General features: G+C 34.5%; 1 protein-coding gene across 1 annotated transcript in view; it reads right to left on the bottom strand.

Annotated features, from left to right (window-relative positions):
* Nucleotides 1-25,180, bottom strand: part of ACTR3 (actin related protein 3) — a 47,408-nt gene that overhangs the window by 4,783 nt on the left and 17,445 nt on the right. The window contains 9 exon segments of the mRNA NM_174226.2: nucleotides 676-801; nucleotides 949-1,041; nucleotides 1,483-1,656; nucleotides 3,199-3,342; nucleotides 6,191-6,298; nucleotides 7,740-7,835; nucleotides 10,741-10,851; nucleotides 16,241-16,365; nucleotides 19,725-19,780. Coding sequence (NP_776651.1) covers nucleotides 676-801; nucleotides 949-1,041; nucleotides 1,483-1,656; nucleotides 3,199-3,342; nucleotides 6,191-6,298; nucleotides 7,740-7,835; nucleotides 10,741-10,851; nucleotides 16,241-16,365; nucleotides 19,725-19,780 — 1,033 coding nt within the window.

Below are 25,180 nucleotides of genomic sequence, written 5' to 3'. Positions count from 1 at the left end.
ATTTACTGAAAATTTGTCTTACAAATATGTAAAGCAGTCATCTGAGAATTTGAAGTTAATTTTGATTTTTTTTGACAGCAAGCCCAAAATTACAGGACAGAAATTGAAAGGTTATTTTCCTGTACCACCAATCTCATTTCACACTATGAGGCTGCTATAGGAGAGGATAAAGTCAGTGTGTGAAAACAGGTGAAATCACACAACAGTCTCTCTCTTTCAACTCTGCTTTGTTGTCCTGCTATAAAAGGTATTTAATATTTTGTAGACTCATAAAGAATATTATTCCTGGAATATGCAACAAATCTACTATATGTAAATTATTTGTGAGATAAACATTAAAAAAATCTCTCTCATAGCTATAAAAGTGAAAGTGCTAGTCACTCAGTCACGGCTGACTCTGCGAGCCCACGACAGCCCACCAGGCTCCTCTGTCCATGGAATTCTCCAGGCAACAATACTGCAGTGGGCTGTCGTATTTTCCAGAAATATAGGTTATATCCTAGAGGAATGGAATGACCAAGAATATCATGGATATGAATCTATAAAATTAACCACTTTCCATTAGATACCTCAGGCTCCTCTTACCTTCCAAAGAAAAGCTGGCAGACATTCTACATTTCCAATACAATAATCAAGGCACCCTCAACCTTTCCACCAATAATTGAGAAAACCTACCTTCAATCTACCACCACTCAATTCCTCACTTAATTTCAGCCTGGCATCTACAGTTCTTTTCAAATCTCTTTGCAAACGACGTCCAAAGTCCCTGAACATGGTTGAACCTCCAGAGAGGACAATATTCTGTATTAGTAGAGAAAAATAAATAAATAGAACTTTTACATAAAGAGAAGTTTAGATGTGGTTTTAAATCTACATTCACCAACAGAGAGAAAATAAAGACATTTTTAGAAGTGTGACGTAGAATACAATTTTGCTATAAACACTGACCTTGTAGAGAGGACGTCTGACATCGATAGGACAATTCTGAATTACTTCATCTACAACTTCTGAGATAGGCTGGGTAAAGTCTGGGTTAGCAAACTGAAAAGTAAGTTGGACACATGATAGAGATTAGACCACTACTGATTTAAATATCACAATTAAAAATTAAGAAACTTTTCAGTTAAAAAATAAAGGACTTATAGAAATATTAAATTCTGGTCTCTGATTCAAATTAAAGACACTGAAATCAGAGATTTCAAAAGAAATAAAATTAAAATAATGATTACATATACCATTTCATAACCATCAGATTAGCAAAAATGTAAAGCCAAACATATACTATGACCTGGCAAAAATCTATATAAATGGGAGCACTTTACAATGCTGATGAGAACATACATTGATGTAAAGATTACTCACTATAGCACTTTAGCATTCAAAAGAAAGTTCCTGAGATTAACTCTCTCTGATACTATTGACTGGTATTTTCTGCGGAATAATTCAAAACAAGTCTATCTTAAAAAAAGAAACAAGACTTACCTCTGGATGAAAAAAAATTTCAGGTCCCAAGAATCTCTCATATCCAACATCAATGGAAAACTCTTTCTTTGAGATAGCATTGATTCCAGTATACTGTTTAATCCACTTTGATCCATCTGTATCATACTTGTTAAATTCTTTTACTAAGTCTGGGCAGACATAACTATAGCGCTCCTAGAAAACGAAGAGTAATTTTTCCCTCTTGTTTTAGGAAAAGCAAAACAGAATGGTATTTATTTTCAGTAAACTAAAATCAAATCAAAAAATATCTTCAGAAAATAAAATTCAGAGACTAAGATGAAGAAAATTTTATGTTAGGATGTTATCATATGTATAGTACAAATAAACAGCTCATCTCCTGGGCTTCACATACAAATAGAATAAGATTTAACAAAGAGTTGATTTCTAATATTTCAGTGCTACTTCATGAAAGCACTCATTAATGTCATACAAAATTTTATACTGTTTCAATAATTAAAGGACTTTATATTTTAGAAAAGAGAAAACATAAAATACAAAAGAATTGCAGAATAAATACCTGACTTAACCACACAAATTAATACAATAAGAGGTACAAATTATTAGGTATAAAATAAACTTCAAGGATATATTGTACAACATGGGGAATATAGCCAATATTTTGAATGAACTATGATCTTTAAAAGCTATGGCTCACTATGCTGTACACCTGTAACATATATATTAGAGCAACTATGCTTCATTAATGCACTATAATCATGCAAAGACTGTCAAATCAATGGAATTATTTTTACCTGGGAAGTTTTGCTTTTACGAAAAGCATATACGAAAACATATACGAAATTTTAAACATATAAGAAATTTTTTAGAAATGTTGACAAATGATAAATTTTAAAAAGCAATGCTAAATATTTTGGTATTTTGCATAAGCCCTAGTGTAGCCTACAAATTATTAAAATACCTTACACAGCCTTCACATTTTTCTTCTATCTGCCATATCATTTGAACCTACCATTGCATCTATCCTATAGCCCAATGAATCAATGACACCAAAAATTTTATTCTAACAGACAACTGTTAGAATCAGAAATAAATAAATCAGTGAAAATTGAGATGTGAGGACTCTGAAGTGAACTAATAACAGGCATACCCCATTTTACTGTGCTTTGCCGATAGCGTATGTTTTACAAACTGAAGATATCTGGCATCTGAATTATCAGATGACAGCATGCGTTAGCAAAAAATATTTTTTAATTAAAGTACAGGATTCCAAATTAAAGTATGTACATTTTATAGACATAATGCTATTGCCACTTAATAGACTGTAGTGTTACCATAACTTTTAAATGCACTGGGAAACCAAAAAATTTGTGTGACTTGCTTTTTTGTGATACTCCCTTTCCCACAGTGGGACAGAACAGAACCCATAGTACCTCCAAGGCATGCTACATTTATTTTACTTAAGACAGTAACTATGTTGAAGTCAGTTTGTATAAATATCCTTATATGTTAGTCCTCTCAAATGTGAAATGTGGTGAGAACAAGCAACAACTTGCTAAGCCCCCAAAATTTCCTCTAAGAAATATAGAGAAAAAATATAAATAAGAATAGTGGTTTGTAACTGGGTAACAAAAGCTTTTTTTAAACTACTGTTCTTGACTTAAGAATTTTTCCTATTAATATTATAAACATGACTTTAATTTCTAACTGAATTATATTCTCAGAATCATTTTTTACCTTCACTGCCTTAGCAGTTTCCAAGGACTGCTCTGGAGGAATTCCTACTTCTCGGTCTCTCAACAATTGCTGAATAAAATATGTTATATCTCGTCCTGCGATGGGAATGTGCTTAATACAGCTGCCAATCACATACCCTTCAGCCTAGATGGGGAAAAAGTGTCAAATTTACTTTCAGTGTTTTCAAGAATCACCTAAACTAATCACTAAAGATCAATTTCTTAGATTACTACATTTGTATCCTTAAGTATTGCTTCATTCCAGGAAAACTCTTCTAGTCTTTATTCCTCAACTGTATTCTTTACAGCTAACTTACCACAGAATTTACAATACTGTACAGACACCATGAATGAGAATGGCAAGTTAGATTTATTATCCCACTGATAAGAGTTTATAACAAAGACTGAAATGACTCAAAAGCAAAGAAATAGTGAATTTCAGAAGTATTAAAGGTTTTAGATAACAGACTTCAAACAGGATATTACTGTTTAAATTTTCTATAATTTCAGCAAAAAATTTAAATTTCATTGTAGGAAATAATCATTAACACATATTTTCTATCATTTTTATAATGAAGTAGGTATCAACTTAAGTCTGAGCTGGTCCATGCACTGTAATACTTCCAAATAATTTAATTTTACAGAATGAATTCATAAATTTACTACAACTCAGAAGTACAAAAATAATGTAAGAAAATTAAATTTTATTAACACAGTTATTTATGAAAAAGTAGAGTATTATTATTAGATTATGATAAGTTAGATGTTTACTATAAACCATACAGCAAAACTCACCAAAATCAAATGACAATAACAAAGAAATACACAGCATAGCTAAGTCAGTAAAAAAGACAAAATGAAATTATAAAACACATTCCATTAATTCAAAAGAATGCAGGAAAAAATAATAGGAACACCCAATTCTTAATATGCTTCATAAAACTATTCCAAGTTGGTAGCTTCTTTTTGTAAATTATCTACTCCAATATTAACTATAAGGATAAAGATCTTATTGCTTAACTGTGTAGATATTAAGAAAAGGCTGCAGTCAGGCAGAACAAGTTCAAATCCTAGCACCATGACCTACTTGGTGATGTTAAGGAACTCATGTGCATTTTATAAGTAAGTAAACTGAGGTCCTTAAAGGATAATATAATCTACAACGTAGATCTTGAGGTTAAAATGAGAATTTTAAATGAACAATTTAAGAATCTTTATGTATCTCTAAGCAGCATACATGTATCCATTATTTAATCCTCAAAACAGTTCTATTAAACAGGTTGCTATTATTGTTCCCATTCTGGAAAAAAAAAAAAGGAAAAGAATATGTAGCACTAAGAAAAATATGCCAACTAAATTATAAAAAGCTATCAAAATATTAGATATAACCCTAATTTCCAAGATATTAAAATATCCAATACAATACAATAAAATGTAGAATAGCCATATAAAAAGATATTTGGCAAAATAAGTAAAGTACTAGACATGCTACAACATGGATAAACCTTGACAACACTGGGCTATGTGAAAGGACAATCACCAAGAGTGTAGGACTCTGTTTATATGAAATATCCAGAACAAGCAAAACTATCGAGTCAGAAAAGGTAGACTGGGCTAAAGGTAAAGGGGGAGAGTGAATACTAAAAGATATAAGGTTTCTTTTTAGAGTGATAAAAATTTTTTTAATTGACTCTGGTAATGATGCACTTTATGAATATACAAAAAACACTGCATGGTACACTATAAACGAATGAATTGTGTGGCGTGTGAATTACATCTCAAAAAAGTTTCTATTTTTTTTTTTAAAGGACAAGTATTACTAAAACTATTATGATATCAGGAGGGTGAATTATGACATCTAACCTAAGGCAGAGGATGAGACGGCTGGATGGCATCACCGACTCGATGGACATGAGTTTGAGTGAACTCCGGGAGTTGGTGATGGACAGGGAGGCCTGGTGTGCTGCAATTCATGGGGTTGCAAAGAGTCGGACACGACTGACAGACTGAACTGAACTGAACCTAATAATCACTCTGAGGATGTAACTGTCAACAGAGGTTGCCCAGTGTATTAAAATGAGGAATAAGAATAATGAAGAAATAAAAGTTCAAAACAATTTCATTCTTTACATGATATTCAATATAATATAAAAAATTTTTTAAAGAGAAACATTTCTATATATACCAACCCAAAGAGATCAGTATGAATTCAAGTAATAATTCTGAATCTATTGGGCACAATGAAAAAATTTAATTTGTCATTAAAAATTAGAAGTAGAAAGTCTTTGGCAGAAAAATGCCTTCTCTCACAAATAATCCAATCTGATGCATTTTTCTTAATTGTGCTTGATTAAATCCATGTAAAGCACAATCACAACTTGAGCTTTTTAATTCAAAAAATGTAATTTCCCAAAAGTCACTGATGGTCATGTGCTTTCAACTAACTGCCATTTTAGTAGAAAGCTAACACAAGTATGAAATCTGTTAATTAAGAAGAGAAAGAAAAACTATTCACTGGCTGTGGAGTAGGAAATGGCAACCCACTCCAGTATTCTTGCCTGGAGAATCCCATGGACAGAGGAGTCTGGCAGGCTACAGTCCATGGGGTCACAAAGAGTTGGACATGACTGAGCGACTTAGCACATTCACTGGCTAACATAAATCCAAACTGGAAAACTGAATTCCATGTTTAAGAAAAGAAAGGCACATTTCCATTCCAGATACTGTAATTCATCATTTCCTAACTACAAACTGGAAACTTCTAGTAATTTTCTAATTATTTTTAACTACAGGCAAACCTATAGCAAAAAAAAACAAAACTGGAATTTGTTTATAATAATGTGAGCAAAACACAACTATAGCTGAGCAATGACCAAATTTTAGTAAATAAATATAATATTTCAAGTTTTTTTAAAAGGTGGCATTAATCTATATAATTAAACTTTGCTAGATGTTAACTGCTATTTTGTTCAGTAATTTTAAAATATCCTTACCACAGGGATGACATGAGTGACACCGTCTCCACTGTCTATTACCGTACCGGTCAACGTCCGTTCTCCTACTTGTCTAGAGGTCCAAGACGCAGCTAAGGCAAGAACGGCCTTGAAAAAAAGAAATATGGCAGGCAAGAAAATAAAGAGTTAATAGAAAATTTCATTTTATTGTAGAACTTTATTCAATTGTAAATGTAGTATCTTTAGAAAGGAAATACACAGAATTAACTTACATTATACAATAAAATTGTTTATATCCTATATATTATTAAGACAAAGCCTTACATTAGTTTTTAAGGGCATATTTATAATTTTCCGTATTTTAGTGAGGGCCATTTTCCTCCTATAGCCAAAAAAAAGTGGAAGACTAACATGAGATACCACAGTACTAACATATAGGAGACTAACATGAGATAATACAGTATAGGACTTAAACTCTGTGTATATGGCCTAGCCCATAACAAACACAAAAGTAAAAGTAAGGCAGAGAAGCACACAACCACCAACCATTAGTTATTCAATACATAGATGGCTATACACAAGTATCACTCTTATAATATTACCTCCAAATTTTCTAAATGCAACATGCATTCAGGAATATGTAACAAGCGATATAACCAGAGAAAAGACCACTGCACACTTCCAAATACTATGATTTAATTAGGAAAACAAAGTTGATGAAATGTTTTTCTATAAAAAATCTTGGCATAAGCAATAAAGTATAAGTTTTTCCATTTACAAATTAAGAAATTAATGTAACTAGTTCAATTAAAAAAACTAAATCTCATATAAATCCAAGCCTCAAACAAGATAATTAATTAAAAACAGTACTAAGTTGGCTTTATTTTATCTACTTGCAATATAATAGCTGTAAGGAATCTAGAAAGGTAACTAGACCATCCTCTTACTTTAACACTGGATCACACCATAATCATTATGGGCTAACAGAACTACACAATAATTTATATACTTATTAAGCATTTGTGATATGCCAGGGATCACATTTGCTACAGGGTTAAGAAACAAGTAAGAAGTAAGCTCTGTTCCTAAGAGGGGAGAGAGACTATTCCACTGTTCCACACAGATTTATTTCCATACAAATTAAATTCGACAAAACTTATAAACTTAAAAAACTATAGGGATTTGTGATATACAGTATACAGAGGGGCACAATGGCGACAGTGGTCAAACATATGCAGTGGTAACTAATTCAAAGCAGACTACAAAAAAGGATACAATGAATGTTCTAAGGGTAAATCAATGTGTATACAACATTCTTGACATGAACTCTGAATAAATATTAGTTCCCTTATTTCTGTTTTACAAAAGGCCTTATTAATTTATCCAAAAACCATCAACTTACTTCCTTTTAACACTTCTCTTTTACTCACTAAATAGTTCCATTGTTCTAATGATTTCTAAATTATCAATTCAATAGAAAACTATGATATGTTTTGAAATTAAGAAAAATACACAAATATTTTAAGGTTAAATTAAACCAGGTTAAAATTTAAGAGCCATGCTTATTTTGACATCTAAACTTGCTTACCTGTACAGCAATGTACAAGCCAGGAACATTGAAAGACTCAAACATTATTTCAGCAGTATATTCCCTGTTTTCTGGAGTATTCAGTGGAGGTTCAGTCTATGAAATTGAATAACATTTAAATAGGCAATATCAGATTACTGTGATAACTTTATACATAATTTGTAAGTGAGAAATAATGTATTTCAAACACTATATTTATATAAAAGTCATTAAACCCAGAGGTACAAAGCTAACGAAAAACTGTAGAGAATTCAAATAGATCTATACATACATATAACTGTTAGAGTGTAAAATGGAGATGTTTACACAGTTCTCTTCAGTTTAAGTTATGTGACTGCATACACCACACCACTTAGAAACCTATGGGGTAAGTCTGGGTCAGAAACTATCCCAGTGAGGTAAGAAAGGACCTAAGGAACAGCACCCAAAATCCTGAACTTCATGCTTCACCTTTGCCTCAGGAATACCTAAATTATTTTATATCACCAAGCTTGAAACCACATAAGATATTATTCTCATGAATCTGATTTGACTATTTAATTCTTTTTGTTATCTCAAATACTTAAACTTGAAATGCAAAACTTTAAATTTAAGAAATACAGAATTATCTTTTTGACCTGGGGTTAAGGAAAAAGTCCTTAAATTTAATGAGCACAACTTGCAAAAGGAAAGACAGATAAAACTTAAAATCACTGCAAATAAAATCATGTTCTAGATTTTAAAAGACACCATAGAAATCTTTTTTTCAATTAACTGGTATTAGATCTTTTCCATTCATACAACCTTTAACTTCTAAACTACTTGATGTATTTAAACTTAATGGTAACCCACTCCAGTGTTCTTGCCTGGAGAATCCCAGGGAAGGGGGAGCCTGGTAGGCTGCCATCTATGGGGTCGCACAGAGTCGGACACGACTGAAGCGACTTAGCAGCAGCAGCAGCAGGAAGGCTTTGGACTATGTTCAAGAATTTGGAGATAATTTAGTAATAGTTATGTGTAAAATTAAGCAAACTTAAAAAACCAAGGCAGTTAAATTATAAACTCCAGAAGTCTATACAAAATAAAATTTAATCAGAAGATCTCACAAGGAAAATATACAAATAGCTAATAAGCACATGAAAAAGTACTCAATGTTATCAGTCATCAGAAAAATGCAAATTAAAACCAAAATGAGAAAGCTCACACCCACCAGAATGGCTAAAATTAAAAAGACTGATACATATCAAATGTTAGATAGAACGCAGAGTAACCGGATCAATAACACATTGTGGGTGGGTGTGCAAAAAGGTACAATCCTTTGGGAAAAGTTCTGAAACTTTCCTATAAAATCAATCATACAGCTACCCTATGGCACAACAATTCCTTATCTAGGTGTTTTTTACACAAGAGAAATAAAAACATGTTCACAAAAGACTTGTATAAGAACATTCACAATACCCAAAATATTCATAACTATCAAAAACTTGGAACAGCCCAGGTGATTTTCAACAGGGAAATGGGCAGTGAGGCATATTTATACAACAGAGTATGACCAGCAAAAAAAAGCATTAAATGCAACAACATGTATGAATCTCAAGATTATGGTGAATGAAGTCTTACCAAAGAGCACATTTTATACAATTCCATGTATATGAAACTCAAAAATGAGGAAAATGTATATGTGTGGGAAAAAAATTGGAACAAGGGTTGCCTCCAAGAGATGGGGGTAGGGATTAACTGGAAAAGGCATGAGATAACTTTGCAGCTTAACAGTAATGTTCTGTATCTTGATAAGGGTTTGGGTTACACAGACATATGCATCTGTCGAAACTACAGAAGGGCAACGATTAATACATCATGCATCCTGCAGGCCAAATCTAGTCAACCACTTCTTTTTGTAAATAAAAGTTGACTGGAACACAGCCACAGCCACTCATTTAAGTACTGCATATGGCTGCTTTCCTACTACAACAGCAGAGCTAAGCAGCTGCAACAGAGACCACATGGTTCACAAAGCCAAAAATCTTTCCTATCTACCTTTAGACAAAGTTTGCCAACGCCTGGTCAAACCGATAAAATGACAGGGTTAAGATGTGTGATTTTACAGAATGTAAGTTTTACAGAAAAGAAAAAAATGTAAACAATAATAAACTCTAGTTGATGATAATGTATGCTAAAGTAGTTAGGGGTGAATTGACTCAATCTGCAACTCTTTGTGGTGATTTAAAAAGTAAGATGGAGTAATAGAAAGGTAACCAAATAAACAGATGTTCTAAGACAATTACAGCAAAATTGAATGCTGAGTCTAGATTGTAGGTGCTCACTGCAAGGTTCTTTGAACTTTGTATTTATGTATATGTATATTCCCATATTTATGTGTATATATATATATTCACAATCACCATAATAAAATATAAAATATTAATTTTACCCAAAATTATGATGTAACTATATCACAGAAAGAGGAAGAAGATAAGGATATTGTGTTAAGGAGGGGGGACAAAAGGAAAAGAACAAAATACTCATCTTTCCTAGTAGGAACTTATAGTATCTAATATTTAAAATAACAAATGAAATACATGAGAAAACTATCAGGGAAAACTCTTTAAAATGTTAAAGTGTGTGCCTCTGGAGAATCAAGTGTTTAAGAGTAGGGAGAGGTTAGGAAGAAAAATGCTGTTTTTTAAAGTTAAATCTATAGCAATTAAATTTTTAAAGTTATAAACATGTATTGCTTTAATAAAAAAAGTTTAAAAATTAAATTACATATTTTATTAGCAAGAATCACAAATGAAATAAAAATCACACCCGCTATTTTTTTAATTTAAAAAAAAAAAGTGCCATGTTTCCAACTTTTTCCCCTCAAATTTATAGTTGAAGATACTAAATATGATCCAGATTTATCACAATATTTTTAGATACATGACAAATAAATTATAGCCTATTGAGTACAGATGTAATGAAAACATTCTCATTAAGCTTCTTCAAAAATTTCCTCACTGAAATTATAAGTTGTGCTTACCAAAAGAAAATAATGATCTTCAGGTTCCGCCCTTAAATATTTAAAGATGACTTGCTCCATAAACCTTTCCATCAAGTCCCAGTCTTCAACTATACCATGGCGGATTGGCCACTATTAAAACAAAAAAATAAAACAGGAATCAAATCTTTATTAATATCAAAAATAAAACAAATCATTAGTGAATAGTAGAAGAGGGAAGCATTTCTTACGTATAATGACACACAGATCATTAGAAGATGCATACTTAAGTAGAGATTAAGGAAATGATTTCTACATATTTTCAGATGTTTCTATTTAAAAAAAATGCAAATATGTCAAAATGTTATAAACTATTCAATCTAGATGAAAGATTGCACCACTCTTTCTGGATTTTTGAAAATTTTATAATAGAAACATACCCCATTAAAATTCAGCTTGTGAAAATTACAGGTTATGACAATTTGCTTAATCTTTATTAGCTCTCACAAATATTTGTTGCATGTTTTATATATAAAAAACAGTTGGTAAATAAACAGCAAGAATAATCGTAAATCAAGCAAGCAAAATTTTGTAAGACAAGTCATACATATCTATATAGACTCAGTTTCAAAACTGAACCTGGCAGAACTACAGCAAATTCAAAAAGATATGGCAAATATTTTAAATTTTCCAGGGAAATTTGGTGATACTCAGAATCAGTTTGACACTACATATCTACTAGTTTAAGACAGTATAGTTTCAACCATCAGTCAGTAACATCACTTCTTTGAAAAACTGGATTACCAGCAGTTGCTTTGATAAAAATTAAATCCCTCCCCCCAAAAATCCATAAAATAAGAAATGTAAAAAGTAAATTAAGAATGAGGATGGGGATACAAAATCTAATTCCAGGTGTGAGAAACTGTGACCTACCTGACAGGCACATGCATCCTAATAGTAACTAACAATTTAACAAAAATATTTTCCTTTCAAAGAAGTGTCATTTTTTTTCAAGTAGCTACGTTGCTACTTAACAAACAGATTGTTAAAATTTCTTTCTAAGTGACAAAAAACTGTCAAAACTTTACTGAGACACTAAAGGCACTAAGAAAGTTCGTGAACCTCTGCAATAAAACAGTTTCACAACACATAAAACTAAAGTAAAAATTAGTATTCTGAATATATGAAGAATTCCTTAAACAAGCAAAGTAAAAGCTTAGGCAAAAATCTTCCAAAATTTTACAAAAGAAACATTTTTAAAAATATACTTCCATGCACATAGAATAAATATACACTCAGTACCTAAGGATGAATACACTAGTGAAGAAAATATCCTACTGTCATTTAGTCATCATTAAACCTCTTATCTATTCATTTCTAATAACCACATTTCACCAAAACCTTCTAATAGATACTTCTTAAAGCATTACACTTAAAAAATAACTTCTACTCCTCACTGACTCATTGGAAAAGACTCTGATGCTGGGAAAGATTGAAGGTGGGAGAAGGGGATGACAGAGGATGAGATGGATGGATGGTATCACTGACTCAACGGACATGAATTTGAGTAAACTCTGGGGGTTGGTGATGGACAGGGAGGCCCGGCGTGCTGCAGTCCATGAAGTCGCAGAGTCAGACACGACTGAGCGACTGAACTGAACTCCTCACTTTGCTTTAGGAAAGGAAAAAAATGTACTTATTACATCATTCATTTTATAACATTACTGGAAGTTTACATATTTTAATGTTCCAAATGATATTTATTCATCATCTATTATTGTGCACCTACTATGAATCATTGGCACAAATGCTAAGGCCATGAACATCCTGCCATAAGAATCTATCTAATGAAAGAAATATAGCAGATACAAACATTAGCTTTTAAAGAAATAAAGTACCTAGGACAAGATGAACAACTTGCCTTCGGAGGGAAAATATGAAGGCTCCTATTTCTCTATGACTGAGGAGGTCATATCTAAGCTGGGTCTTAAAGGAGCAATCTTGTTAATTTTCTTTTCAGAGTGGGAGATAGAAGAAAATGTAAATAGAGAATAGCAAACAATACGTACAAACACTGCATAATATAACATGTTATATTATGTTATTATAATAACAGTTATCAATGAAAAATACCTGTGCCTTTAGGGAAAGGGGTGTAGATAGGTAGATTGTTTCTAGATGAAGGGGACCAGGTTCTCAAAAACTATTACTTGCCTTGTATTGGTCTTTTATTCTATAAGAAACAGAACATCAGTAGAAATTTTCTATCAGGGTAAACAAGAATAGCTTTGATTTTTAAGAAGATAATTATAGTAACATTGGGAAAGCTGAACTGAATCCTGAAAGAACAAAAGAGAATAAGAGCCCCAGTTGTGCTGTAAATGATGTTAGGCCAGACTGAAGATTTCTATCACTATGAGAAAAAACTCAAAGATATCAATAGGTTTCTAACTATCAAATCAGGATGAAAAGGATCTATTATTAATCAAGATACCAAAAATGTATTTTGTCTTATCTTCGAATAGCAAGGGTGGAGTATATATAAAAAATTGTTTTGAATATATTAAACTCAAGAGCCAGAGAATAGGTAGGTGACAGTAGGCAGCTGGAAATGGGGTCAAGGAATTGGGTAGAGATCTAAGCTGTGCCTGCAGATGAAGGTGTGGATGAGATCATCTACAAAAGGTCTTAAATAAGAGAGAATCAAGGACAGTACCCGGGAAATACTGATATTTGAGTAGTAGGCAAAGGAAGGGAGAAGGCAATGGCACCCCACTGCAGTACTGTTGCCCGGAAAATCCCATGGATGGAGGAGCCTGGTAGGCTGCAGTCCATGGGGTCGCTAAGAGTCAGACACGACTGAGCGATTTCACTTTCACTTTCCACTTTCATGCATTGGAGAAGGAAATGGCAACCCACTCCAGTGTTCTTGCCTGGAGAATCCCATGGATGGAGAAGCCTGTCTGTGGGGTAGCACAGAGTCGGACACGACTGAAGTGACTTAGCAGTAGCAGCAGCAGCAGCAGGCAAAGCAAGAAGAACCAGTGACAGTACAGGGGAAAAAATGAACAGTAACAAATAACAAGAATAGCCCATGTTAGGAAGAGAGCCAGCAGAGTAATCTTGTGAAAGAAAGACAAATCAAGAAGGATGAAGACTGCTAGATGTAACTGGATTTAACAAAGAGCTTATCAAAATAAGTTGGCTTTTAAAAGGACAAAGAGGAAAAATAAAACAACAGCTAAAATGCTGAGGAAAGAAGGCAGGACTGTAAGAAGCTTTGTCATTTGCCTGTTGCATCTGGAAGACCTGAAAGTGTATTAAGAGAACAGAATCAATGCAGAGAACTCTGGCCTCTCAGTTCACTGACTTCACCACCTCTGAAGGTGTCTTTTCCATTTTGGCCACAGTCTAGATCTTAGTATCATTATCATCTCTAAATTTCTGAAATGCAAGTACACCCCCTCTCTGATCACAACTTCTTATCCTTCTAGCATACTCCAGCACCTCACTACATCTCTCTTGACTTGCAGTCCACAGGCTAATCTACTTTTTCTCTAGCCAAAACCCATCCCTCCTCACAACACACAGTTTAGATTTGGGCTTCCTTACTCTGCTCATATTTCCTTTTGTCATTCCATCTACCAAAACCCAACTTGGCATGATCCTACCCTAAACTTAACCTATATCCAGAATGCTGATCATACAAATGACACAGAACCGGCTGATAAAACTAAGAATTCATAACTACTATTCCCAAATGGACATAAATATACCTGGCAAGCTGTTGTTTCCCCACTCTGTTCATTTTTACTCTCCACAGTGATGATTTTAAATATTCTCCCCATCACTCAGACTGCACTTTTCCCCTCTATTTCCTGAGCAGTAGAGAAAATGTCATCATGTGTTTCACAAGGAAATCAGGAGCTAACAGTCAGGAAGCCAAACTGACTTTCCTCACCAAATCTATAAAACTGATTCTGCACTTACTTCTTTTTTCTTTTTCAATTTTTTATAATTTAAGAGATCCCCCAACTCCAGTACTCTTGCCTGGAAAATCCCATGGACGGAGGAGCCTGGAAGGCTGCAGTCCATGGGGTCGCTGAGGGTCAGACACCACTGAGCGAATTCACCTTCACCACCATGTATGAAGTAGATCATCTATGCTCTGGATTCCATCCCTCTAGCTTTGTCATCGACCTGTATTATAGTCTGTCTTTCCTGTTACTTTGATCTCTTTTTCTAATAATTCTCTTACATTAGCATTTAAGCATTTAAACATCTCTTCCATCTTATGCCCACAACTTATCTGTTTATTTCTCCTTCCCAATCAAAGCCAAACCTCACGGAAATAATCCTTTCATTTTTCCTGGCCTACTTTTCTGGCCATTCACAATCTAACCTATACTTTAATCCAGGCTCATTAATCCTCTAAAACTGTTCTTATTAAGGTTACAAATAACATCCTTGCAGCTAAAGACAGCAAGTAACGTATGGGCTCTAGATCACCTGATAGCAGCATGCCACACTGTTTATCGCTCTTTCCTGTTTACCCAGCCTAACTATGCCTTTTCAGAATCCTTTGTAGGCTTTCCTCCTCCATCCAAACCTCAATGGTGCATTGACCAAGCTCTGTCCTAGGCCTACCGCTAGAGAATCTTACCCCTTCCAAAGGTCACTAATATCTTCCAAATATTTATCTCCAGTTCTGTCTTGTTTATAAGCTCCAAGAGCCAAATATCTGTATAAATGCAAACCACTTATAATTACTTCTTCAAGGGCTTTCTTTCCACCACATTACAATAGTCTTGAAGTCAAGAAATCCATTTTTCTTATTTAATCTCAGCACTTTAAATAAAGTTGTTTATACATGGTAGTTTTTTTGTTAATGAATAAATTATGAGAAGTGAAGAAAAGATATATAAAGGAAGAAATGCACAGATCAGGCAAAGAGAATTTAAACAGTATCTACCTTTTGGTGCAGGTGGGGACAGTGACTCTGAGCACAGACACAAGGAAGGTATCTGGGTTACTAGATTTGTTCTCTATCCTGAACTTTTATGATTACAGTCACAAAATTTTTTTTAACTGTGTAACTAAGCCTTACCCATTTTACAGTATGTAAATTATATCTCAATAAAAAAGGAGCAGGAGGATGAAGGATAGGAACAAACAAGATAAAAAACAGTGCTCTTTCAGATGACACAGGCTTCAACAGGAGAAAAATAGTGTGGGTTTGAATAAAGATGGGAAGTATTTCTAGGTGTGATAATGTGGAGGCAAGAGAAAGTCAATCACATTGATGACTCTGAGATTGAAAAAGTAAATACCAGTTACGTGAAGGAGCTAAAATATTCCTCTTGGTGGGGAGGAAAAAATAATACAGTTAAAGCAAGGCTGGAAGAAGTCACAGAGAAAGAAGAAATTTCTACTGTGAAGAGGCTGAGAGTATTAGTCCTGTAATTAAGTGGCAAAATTACTAAACGAACTAATTTTTTGAAATAAAATGTTATTTATTTTTATAAAAATCATAAAAATATACCTTTGTTGCATATGTAGGTTTTTCTATTGCTTCATCACCAATGAAGAAGTCTAGGTCGTCAACACCTTTCATCACCCTCCTTTGAGCTTGATCTCCCACTTTTGCTGACTCTTTAATAGCAATACCTTTAAAATAGAAGTTATTTATGTATGTAAAAAATTTTATTTTTTTCAAGTGAGACAAATTTTTCACTTGTATTTTTCATAATAAAGTATTATTACATAGAACATGATCTAGTATATTTAAATTGCTAAATTAAAGCAAAAAGGTCATTAATAAAAAAAATGACAAAATTCCTTTAATACAATGAAATCTCAACTTCCACCCAGAAACAAGGCCTCAAATATAAAAAGCCCCCAAAAGAGAAGTACTGCTGTGGGAATGTTTCAGTTTTGTTTGTAAAAACTATGTAAGCTCTATTTTGATCTGAGTAAAACTGTAATTCCACCAAGTCAACATAGGCTTGATGGACAATCAGAAAGAAAAAATTGAAAACCAGTAATAAAAGTAGGTAAATTGCATGGGGAAATATTTTTTAAAAATTTTTTCATATCCTGTTTGCACTACTATGAACTAGCTTACTTTTAACACTGGCATAAGGACCTGTTAAACTTTAATCCACATATACAAAGGGAAATTTCAAATCGTTTAGGTAAAACCCACAGCAATCTCCTTATATAATTTCAAAAAACAGCATACAGTTCTAGACCTAAAACTTATAAATTTCTTAACTAAGTTGTAAATGTCTGAATCCTTCAAATCAAACAGTTCTTCATTCAAAACATCTGCATGGGGACTTTCCTGCTGGTCCTGTGGTTAAGACTCAGGTCTTCTACTGCATGGGTGCAACCTCTGCTCAGATCCTGCATGAGGAGTGGCCAAAAATTTAAAAAAACAAAAACATGCATGCACATAAGCTGATGGGCCATTCAGTTACACTTTCAGTTAATAACAATTTATATCCTTAATAAGGTGTGTAGAAAATACAGAAGAAAATTCTAAATCCAATCAACTTCTAAATGCTGCTTCTCTAGCATAATGCACACAGACATCCAGATGCGTCACTACAAATTTCCTAGAAGACAAAGATTATGAAAATAACTTTGAATCATATCCACAGGTTTTCCAGGTCAAATATCCATGTTCATCAGTGGCAATGATTATATCTGCTCATTATAAAACTACACTTGCAGCATTAAAACTAGTTGAGTAAAAAAAACTCCATAATCAAAAATCTTTTCTTTCATACACAAAAGGATTTTTAACATGCTTCAACCTCTCATAAGAAAGACAATGAAAACTAAAATTGCAAATTTTGGCAGAAAGATGAAATAGAAAAAGAATATAATGGTGATGAGAACCAAAAGTTTAAAATATCAAAAGTATATGGGCTTCGAACTAAGACTTAATACAGCAGTGAAGAATATAAGCAAAAGCAAATTTTGCAAGAATCAGAGTTAACACATCAGGAATCTCCTGAAATAAATGTTTTAATCACAATACAATGCCTTATAAAAAATTACAAATTAAGAGATTGCAAAATCAGCATTTTAAGAGTTGTGTGCCCCCAAAAAGATATGTTTAGGTCCTAATTCTTACTACCTCAGAATGTGACCTTATTTGGAAATAGGGTCTTTCAAGTTAAAATGAGGTTATTAGGATGGGCTACAATCCAATGACTGGTGATCTTATAAAAATACAGAATTTGGGCATATCCATTTACAGAAGAAGAACAATGTGAAGACACATAGGGTTAGCTGTGTGACTGGAGTGATGCACATACAAGCCAAGGAATGCCAAGGATTGTCAGGACACATCAGAAGTTTTAAGAGCCAAGACGATTTCTCCCCTACAGCTGTCAGCAAGATCATGGCCCTGTTGACACCTTGATTTCGGACTTCTTGCTTGCAGTACTACAAGTTTCTGCTGTTTTAAGCCATCTGGTTTTTGGTACTTTGCCTTGGCAGCATTGGGAAACTAATATAAATATACACATGGTATAAAACTAAACTCAAACATAACTAACATCAAGTACTAGTTTGCAAAAGTACTCTATTTTAGTCAGCAACAGAGCCAATATTTGTCATCAAAATCTTAAACAAACTATCAATATACTGATATGTAAAGTTGGGACAAAAGTGAAAAAAAGCAAATCTGTCCCTCCATGTAGATAACAAATATACTTGAATAAAGGGTAAAAACAACAGTACTACAAATTAACACCACTATATTCCTATGAATAAGTTATTTCATCAGTGTCAGCTAAAAGCCATTCCATGTATTGAAGCATTAGATTTAGGTAATAGCCTAAATTCACAGATAATCAATCCCTAGAAAAAATGTATCAAAAGTTTATCAGAAGTGCACAAGTCAAACAGGTCTGTTTCTAGAGAATGAAAGAAATATATAATAGTTCCCCCTTTAGAGATAATTTTGACACATCTTCACACATTTAACTTTGTTCTTGCCATACATAAACGACAAAACTACTCGTTCATGTCCAATGAGTGCCCAACTGAGTCCAGAGATCTGTAGTTCAGGGAAGTCTAGTAATTTCTACCTTGTTCTCAATATCACAGACTCTGAATCCTAGGCTGCTTTCACTATTCTCTGCATGTTTATCTTTCTGTTTCCTTCTCATTTTCATAAATCAGTAAGAATACACAAAAATATTCAGTCACACAAATACTAGTGATACTTCCAAAATTAAACCACCTAGAAGTTAGCACCACCAAGGAATGGCTCAAAAAGTTTGCTGTCTGATATGCTGACGTCTTAACCTGGTGGTAGGTCAGGTAGTTGAGAAATGTGACTATACAATGTGCAAAAGGTGAACCATCTAAATGAGACGTCCAAAATATGTCCATCAAGGACCAGCTACATAGCTCAGGCTAACAAATAAGAGCACAAACAAACCAAGTCTGAGAGTATTTTTTAAAAACATCTGAAAGATAAATTATTGAAACTGGACAGTCAGTTAAAGCGAAGTTAACAAACATAAGACAGAACAAAAATAACCTAAGTAAGGTTATAAAGTATTAGAGAACAGCTGAAGTCTGCATCTCTAAAGATAAGATGCCATCCTTATTCTGAGCCATGGGCTTTTGTTAGGGATGTCAACAAGCACAAGCCCCGCAAAACTCATGAGCACAAACCAAAGGATGGTCTTTGTAGGCGTGTGATGGGAAATGCATTACTTAATAGTAACATACACACATTATTAATAGCAATATCCTCAAAGCAGATTCCCAGCTCATTCATTTTTGTCTTTAAAAGGTATTTGGTAGATTTAGTAAATGAAGAGCTAAAAAGAGATCTGAAATAAATGGTCAGAGGTACAGAAATGAGGCCACATTTGGAACTTGGCAAATCATGTTTATAAAGGTCTAAATCTTAAAGAGTGTTGAAATGATTATTTTCTTTTTTACTTTATCAAGAAAAAGATATTAAGTCAGCTTATTTATGACTTAAAAGAAATACTTACAGGAAGGGATGATAAACTGTGGTTCCGTATTTCCAGCATATCCTAATTTTGTATACCTGAAAAACAAAAAGAATTTTATAAGTATTTCACTAATATCTTGGCAATTATGAATTTAATTCTTAGATTTATATTTGTTACAAAGCAAGATTCCATTCTGGGTGAATACTATACAAAATCCCATAGCTTCAATTTATTTAAACATTTCTACTTTCAAAATTATAAGTACCCATAACTTTTATTTGTTATTTGTATTTCAACTGTTTTACAAAACTGCTATCTCTTATAGTACCAAATGGGTGATTAAGCCTCTGATAAAATAATATATAGCTCCATAAGAGGTCAATGATTTTAACAGTGAAACTAGATATGGAAGATGCAACAAGAGGGAATGTTTTCTTGGATCGAGAGGCTGGTAAGACAGGTGGTCCAGAGAATTTTGGATAGTGTTTTATGACCTAATCCAGTAAGAGCACACTGAGTGGCCTATAAGCAATATCTCTGCCAGACCTGGGAATGAGCATTCTCAGCACAACAGGACGAAATAGCAGCCTCAAATCACGGTCAAATTTATGACACGAAGGGACCCTGCCAACTGGAAACTGGCAGTTGCCATCTACCTCTACAAAGATTAAATCATGGCCACTGCAGCTGCTGACCTTCAACACCACTGAAAGATTAGGGTGGAGATCAGGAATCAGGCATTCTGTGCTCTGGAAAAACTGGCAGAACAGGCCTTCAGAGAGTTGGATATCTTCAGGAAAAGATTTTATGAGTCCCAATTCCTGCATCTTCTCATACACAAAGAAACACTAATATTGTTAAAGATGATATCTGCTTTGGCTAATAAGAAAAATATTAAAAGTCAAAACTCAGAGTAACTATGGTTCAGACATCCAAAGAAATAACGAGGTGACACAATGGGTGTAATTTCAGGCTAGTCTTTGCATTGCTAACAAGCTGAGTTTTCTGAGACGTGTCAGGCTTGGATGCCATTGGACATTATCAAAACAGTATCTGCTGGCAGCTAGTAACTATAATCTTACTTTTTATAAAGCCAGGCAACTGGCTACCTGGCTACAAGTCATTAAAACTAAGCAGGAATCTATGAAGCTTTAGGGTCTTTCTGTGTCCCCTGTTTCTTCCCAGGTGGGTCAGTGGTAAAGAATTTGCCTCCCAAGGCAGGAATGAGTCAGGAAGACCCCCTGAAGGAGGAAATGGCAACCCACTCCAGTATTCTTGCCTGGAAAATTCCATGGACAGAGGAGCCTGAAGGGCTAGAGTCTATGGGGTCACAAAGAGTCGGACACAACTGAGTAACTGAGTACACACAGCTTTTCATGAGAAACTGCATTTCTAGAAACTGATCCTATAGGGATATTCATAATGTACAAAATAACACAGAATAAGGCGTTTCATTACAATCTTGCTTATAATAGCAAAAGTGAAAATAAAGAGCCATCAAATGAGAAGCTTATTAAATATGTTATGTTTAAACCATAGAATATTAGGTAACTATTAAAAAGTGATTGAAAAAGCTCTTTATGTACAGATATGGAACAAACTCCAAAATGCTTTTGTTAACTGAACAAAATCAAGGTACTGAACAATGTGACATTTGTAAAAAAGTAAAGGGTACAGGTAAAACATATTTCGCTGTATAAGCACAGAATATCTCTGGAAGAGTATTAAGAAATTCATAATTTTGGTTGTCTCTAGAGGACAGAACTAAGTAACAGGCAAGGGTAAAAAGTTTTTTTTTAATCATATATTATTTCATACCATTTGAATTCATTACTACTCAAAAAAAAAAGTATAAATTTTATAGTGTTTGCCGTAAAAGATTCAACCTACAGTCTTACAATGGCTTTCCTGGTGGCTCAGCAGTAAAGAATCTGCCTGCCAATGCAGGAGACATGGGTTCAATCCCTGGGTCGGGAAGATCCCCTGTAGAAGAAAATGGCAACCAATCCAGTATTCTTGCCTGGGAAATCCCATGGACAGAGGAGCCTGGCCAGCTACAGTCCAGAGGGTCACTAAAAGAGTTGGACGGGGTTTAGTGACTAATCAACATTAACAAAATAACAACAAGGATGTCTAGAAAAGCGGAGCTTCCACAAGCAGCATGTTGGGGGCTACTTAGGAGACAGCTGGATACTTTTTGGCTATAAGCAGGCTTTAAAAAGAAAGTATTTACATTACAATATTTTGAGAAACACACTCCACAGACAGAGTTTGACTCTATATTCAAACACACTGCTAAACAGGAGGCAGGTAAATTACTGTGATATTCTTGGATTTTAATAGTTTCAGCATAAATATTTTTTAATATTGGGAAGATCTCTTTGGAGTACATTTTAGCCCCCAAATTAAGTTCAAGATCTGAAAGTGCTAAACAAACTAAAACATTAAAAATAAGGGGAGAACATAAACTGTTCACAATGTGATACTGCTCCACTGACCAAATCTCTACAAAGATTCCATACTGTATACGTTATAAAAATAAATAAAACTTCTTTGCAGGACATACAAAAGACCCCCTTTAATATTTGGCTCCTGACAACCTTTTCCAGCAGCCCTGACACCACACCACACTACCAAACCATAAAAATACTAACAATTTCCAAAAAGACCAACTCATGCCATGCCAAAGAGCCACTATCAACACTGTTCCGGGTTAAATGCCACTGCTTTTATAAGAAAACTTTCACAACCTCCCACATAGTTGATTACCTCTGCCCTTGTGAGTACAAGTATTGTTTACTAATAATTCCTAAGCCTTAATTCCTTCATTTGTAAAATAAAGAGCAGTAACTTATGACTGTTAAGGGTATTTAATAGGAGAACAAGGTAAACCATTAAGCACAGCACCTGGCATAAAGGACACACTTAATACATGTCAACTCTAATTACTCTGTCCATGCATTCTCTCCAAAATTTCCATTCCCCAATAATCAGATACAGGCCATGCAGATAACTGAACTTCTAAATACTTATCAGTTCACTTCAGTTGCTCAGTTGTGTCTGACTCTTTGCGACCCCATGAACTGTAGCACATCAGGCCTCCCTGTCCATCACCAACTCCCGGAGTCCACCAAACCCATGTCATGTCCACTGAGTCGGTTATGCCATCCAACCATCTCATCCTCTGTCATCCCCTTTTCTTCCTGCCCCCAATCCCTCCCAGCATCAGTGTCTTTTCAAATGAATCAGCTCTTCGCATCAGGTGGCCAAAGTATTGGAGTTACAGCTTCAACATCAGTCCTTCCAATGAACACCCAGGACTGATCTCCTTTAGGATGGACTGGTTGGATCTGCTTACAGTCCAAGGGCCTCTCAAGTCTTCTCCAACAGCACAGTTCAAAAGCATCAATTCTTTGGCTTATCACTATGATACAAATTATCCCTGTATTCATAAATGAAAGTTAGTCTGTAGAAGATTTTTCAGATTAGTGCTTGTATCTATTTTTTCAACCCTTTCACTGTCTTTTTTTTTTTTTTAAAGACAAGAAGTGGATTTATTTAGAGAGAAACATACTCCACAGACAGAGTGTGAGCCATCTCATAAGGCAAGACTAGTCTTGGGAAAAACATACTTCACAGACAAGAGTGTGGGTTGTCACAGAGGGCTAATGCCCACACTTTTTATACTTCCAAATCAGTCTCTTCTTAATGTAAAACCTTCAACTGTGGTAGAATAGAACTCCTGTAATAGATGGAGGTCAGCATGATTGAACCACTTGCTCACACCCTCTGGTTTCGGTACAAAAAAATTAGAATTATTCAAACACACAAAACCACCATCAACTAACATGAATAATCTGTTCCCACTGAACTCACTAAAACTAACAGTAACCTACTTGAAGTAAAAGGGTATGTGTGTGTGCTCAGTCATTTTGTGACCCCACAGATGGTAGCCTGGCAGGCTCCTCTGTCCATGGAATTTTGGAGGCAAAAATATTGGAGTGGGTTGCCATTTCCTACTCCAGGGGATACACCCAACCCAGGGAATCGAACCCACCTCTCTTATACCTCCTGCATTGGCAGGCAGATTCTTTACTGCACCACCTAGGAAGCAGTACTGGATAAAGTAGAGGCTACCATGACACTGAAAGGAAGAGAGCCAACAGTATACCTTGTCCCACCCCATCCACAGTGGGAAAAAAGAACTACTTTAACCTTATCAAAACAAAGACTTGGTTAAACCAAGTCAGTCTAAAGCTGCCTGAGGCTATAAAACCCTAAAAGACACTACTGTCTTACCAACACAGTGGCAAAATGAATACTAATTATTCTTTCATCCAGTCCCTTTCATTTTATTCCCAAAGCTGTTCAAGCAATTATATACAACAGTACCCTAACAGAACAGAAAGACTTCCTTCCAGTTCTATGACCCTCACAAAGGAGGATAATCTCCCTGAAAAGTCACTGCCTAACAAAAATCTTCAAATGAGGCTCTATGACCCACAAGATTAGAACTTGTTTCTGCGTCTATAAAATGAGCCACTGTAAATAGTTCGTAAAGTACCTTGTAGATAAAAAATTATGACTCTGACTCCTTCAGCTAAGTATTAAGATTCTCCAAAATAATCCTCAATTCAACTTTAAAAGTGTCTCCCATCACTTACTTCCACGAACCCAACTCAAAGCCCACTGTACCTATTCCTCATTTTCCCCTACATGACTTGCACGTTCTCCCTCACATATTATCTGTGCTCTCACTGCACCCTCTCAAAAACCTCAGATCACAGCTTAAGAGTCTTTCATGAAGCCTTTCCTAATCATTTTAAGAGTCATCCTTTCTTTCAATAAACTTCTCTCAACCACTTGATGAACATATATATATAAGCCTATGTTATTTTTATGTGTGTAATACCATTTCCCAAGAATAACAGTAAGAAACTTGAAGTAGAAACCACATTACCGTAAGAAACTTCCATTTAACAAGTTCACCAGGTAAATCAATACTCTATTCCTGATCAAAGTAAAATTCCCTAGGTTGAGCATATTCAGCAATAATCTACTCTCAAAACAAACACTGAAAGAAGGATATAATAAACTTAATACAAAAGTCAAGACATAATCAAAATAAGTATGTTCTTCCCCCAAACATGAAGGTAACTACAGATAATATATCAACTATATGGATACACCATAACATTTAATCATTTCTATTAAACTTAAAACAAATCTAGCAAAATAATTTTTTAACTGGGGGAATGGGGGGAACAGCAGCCAAATATATTTACTAATGTTCTACTTGGAGTAGGAAATGGCAACCCACTCCAGTAGGAGCCTGGGGGGCTACAGTCCTGGGGGATCCTGGGGGGCTACAGTCCATGGGGTGGCAAACGGTAGGACATGACTGAGCAACTGAACACACATACACAATGTTCTACTGCCCTGGATTTAAATAATACCCCAAAGAACAAAATCTTCTAGTCTAGATACACCAGATA

This window comes from Bos taurus, chromosome 2, assembly GCF_002263795.3.
Source record: "Bos taurus isolate L1 Dominette 01449 registration number 42190680 breed Hereford chromosome 2, ARS-UCD2.0, whole genome shotgun sequence".
Taxonomy (NCBI): Eukaryota; Metazoa; Chordata; class Mammalia; order Artiodactyla; family Bovidae; genus Bos; species Bos taurus.
The sequence above is the reverse complement of the archived record's forward strand: the minus strand, read 5'-3'. Positions and strand labels throughout refer to the sequence as shown.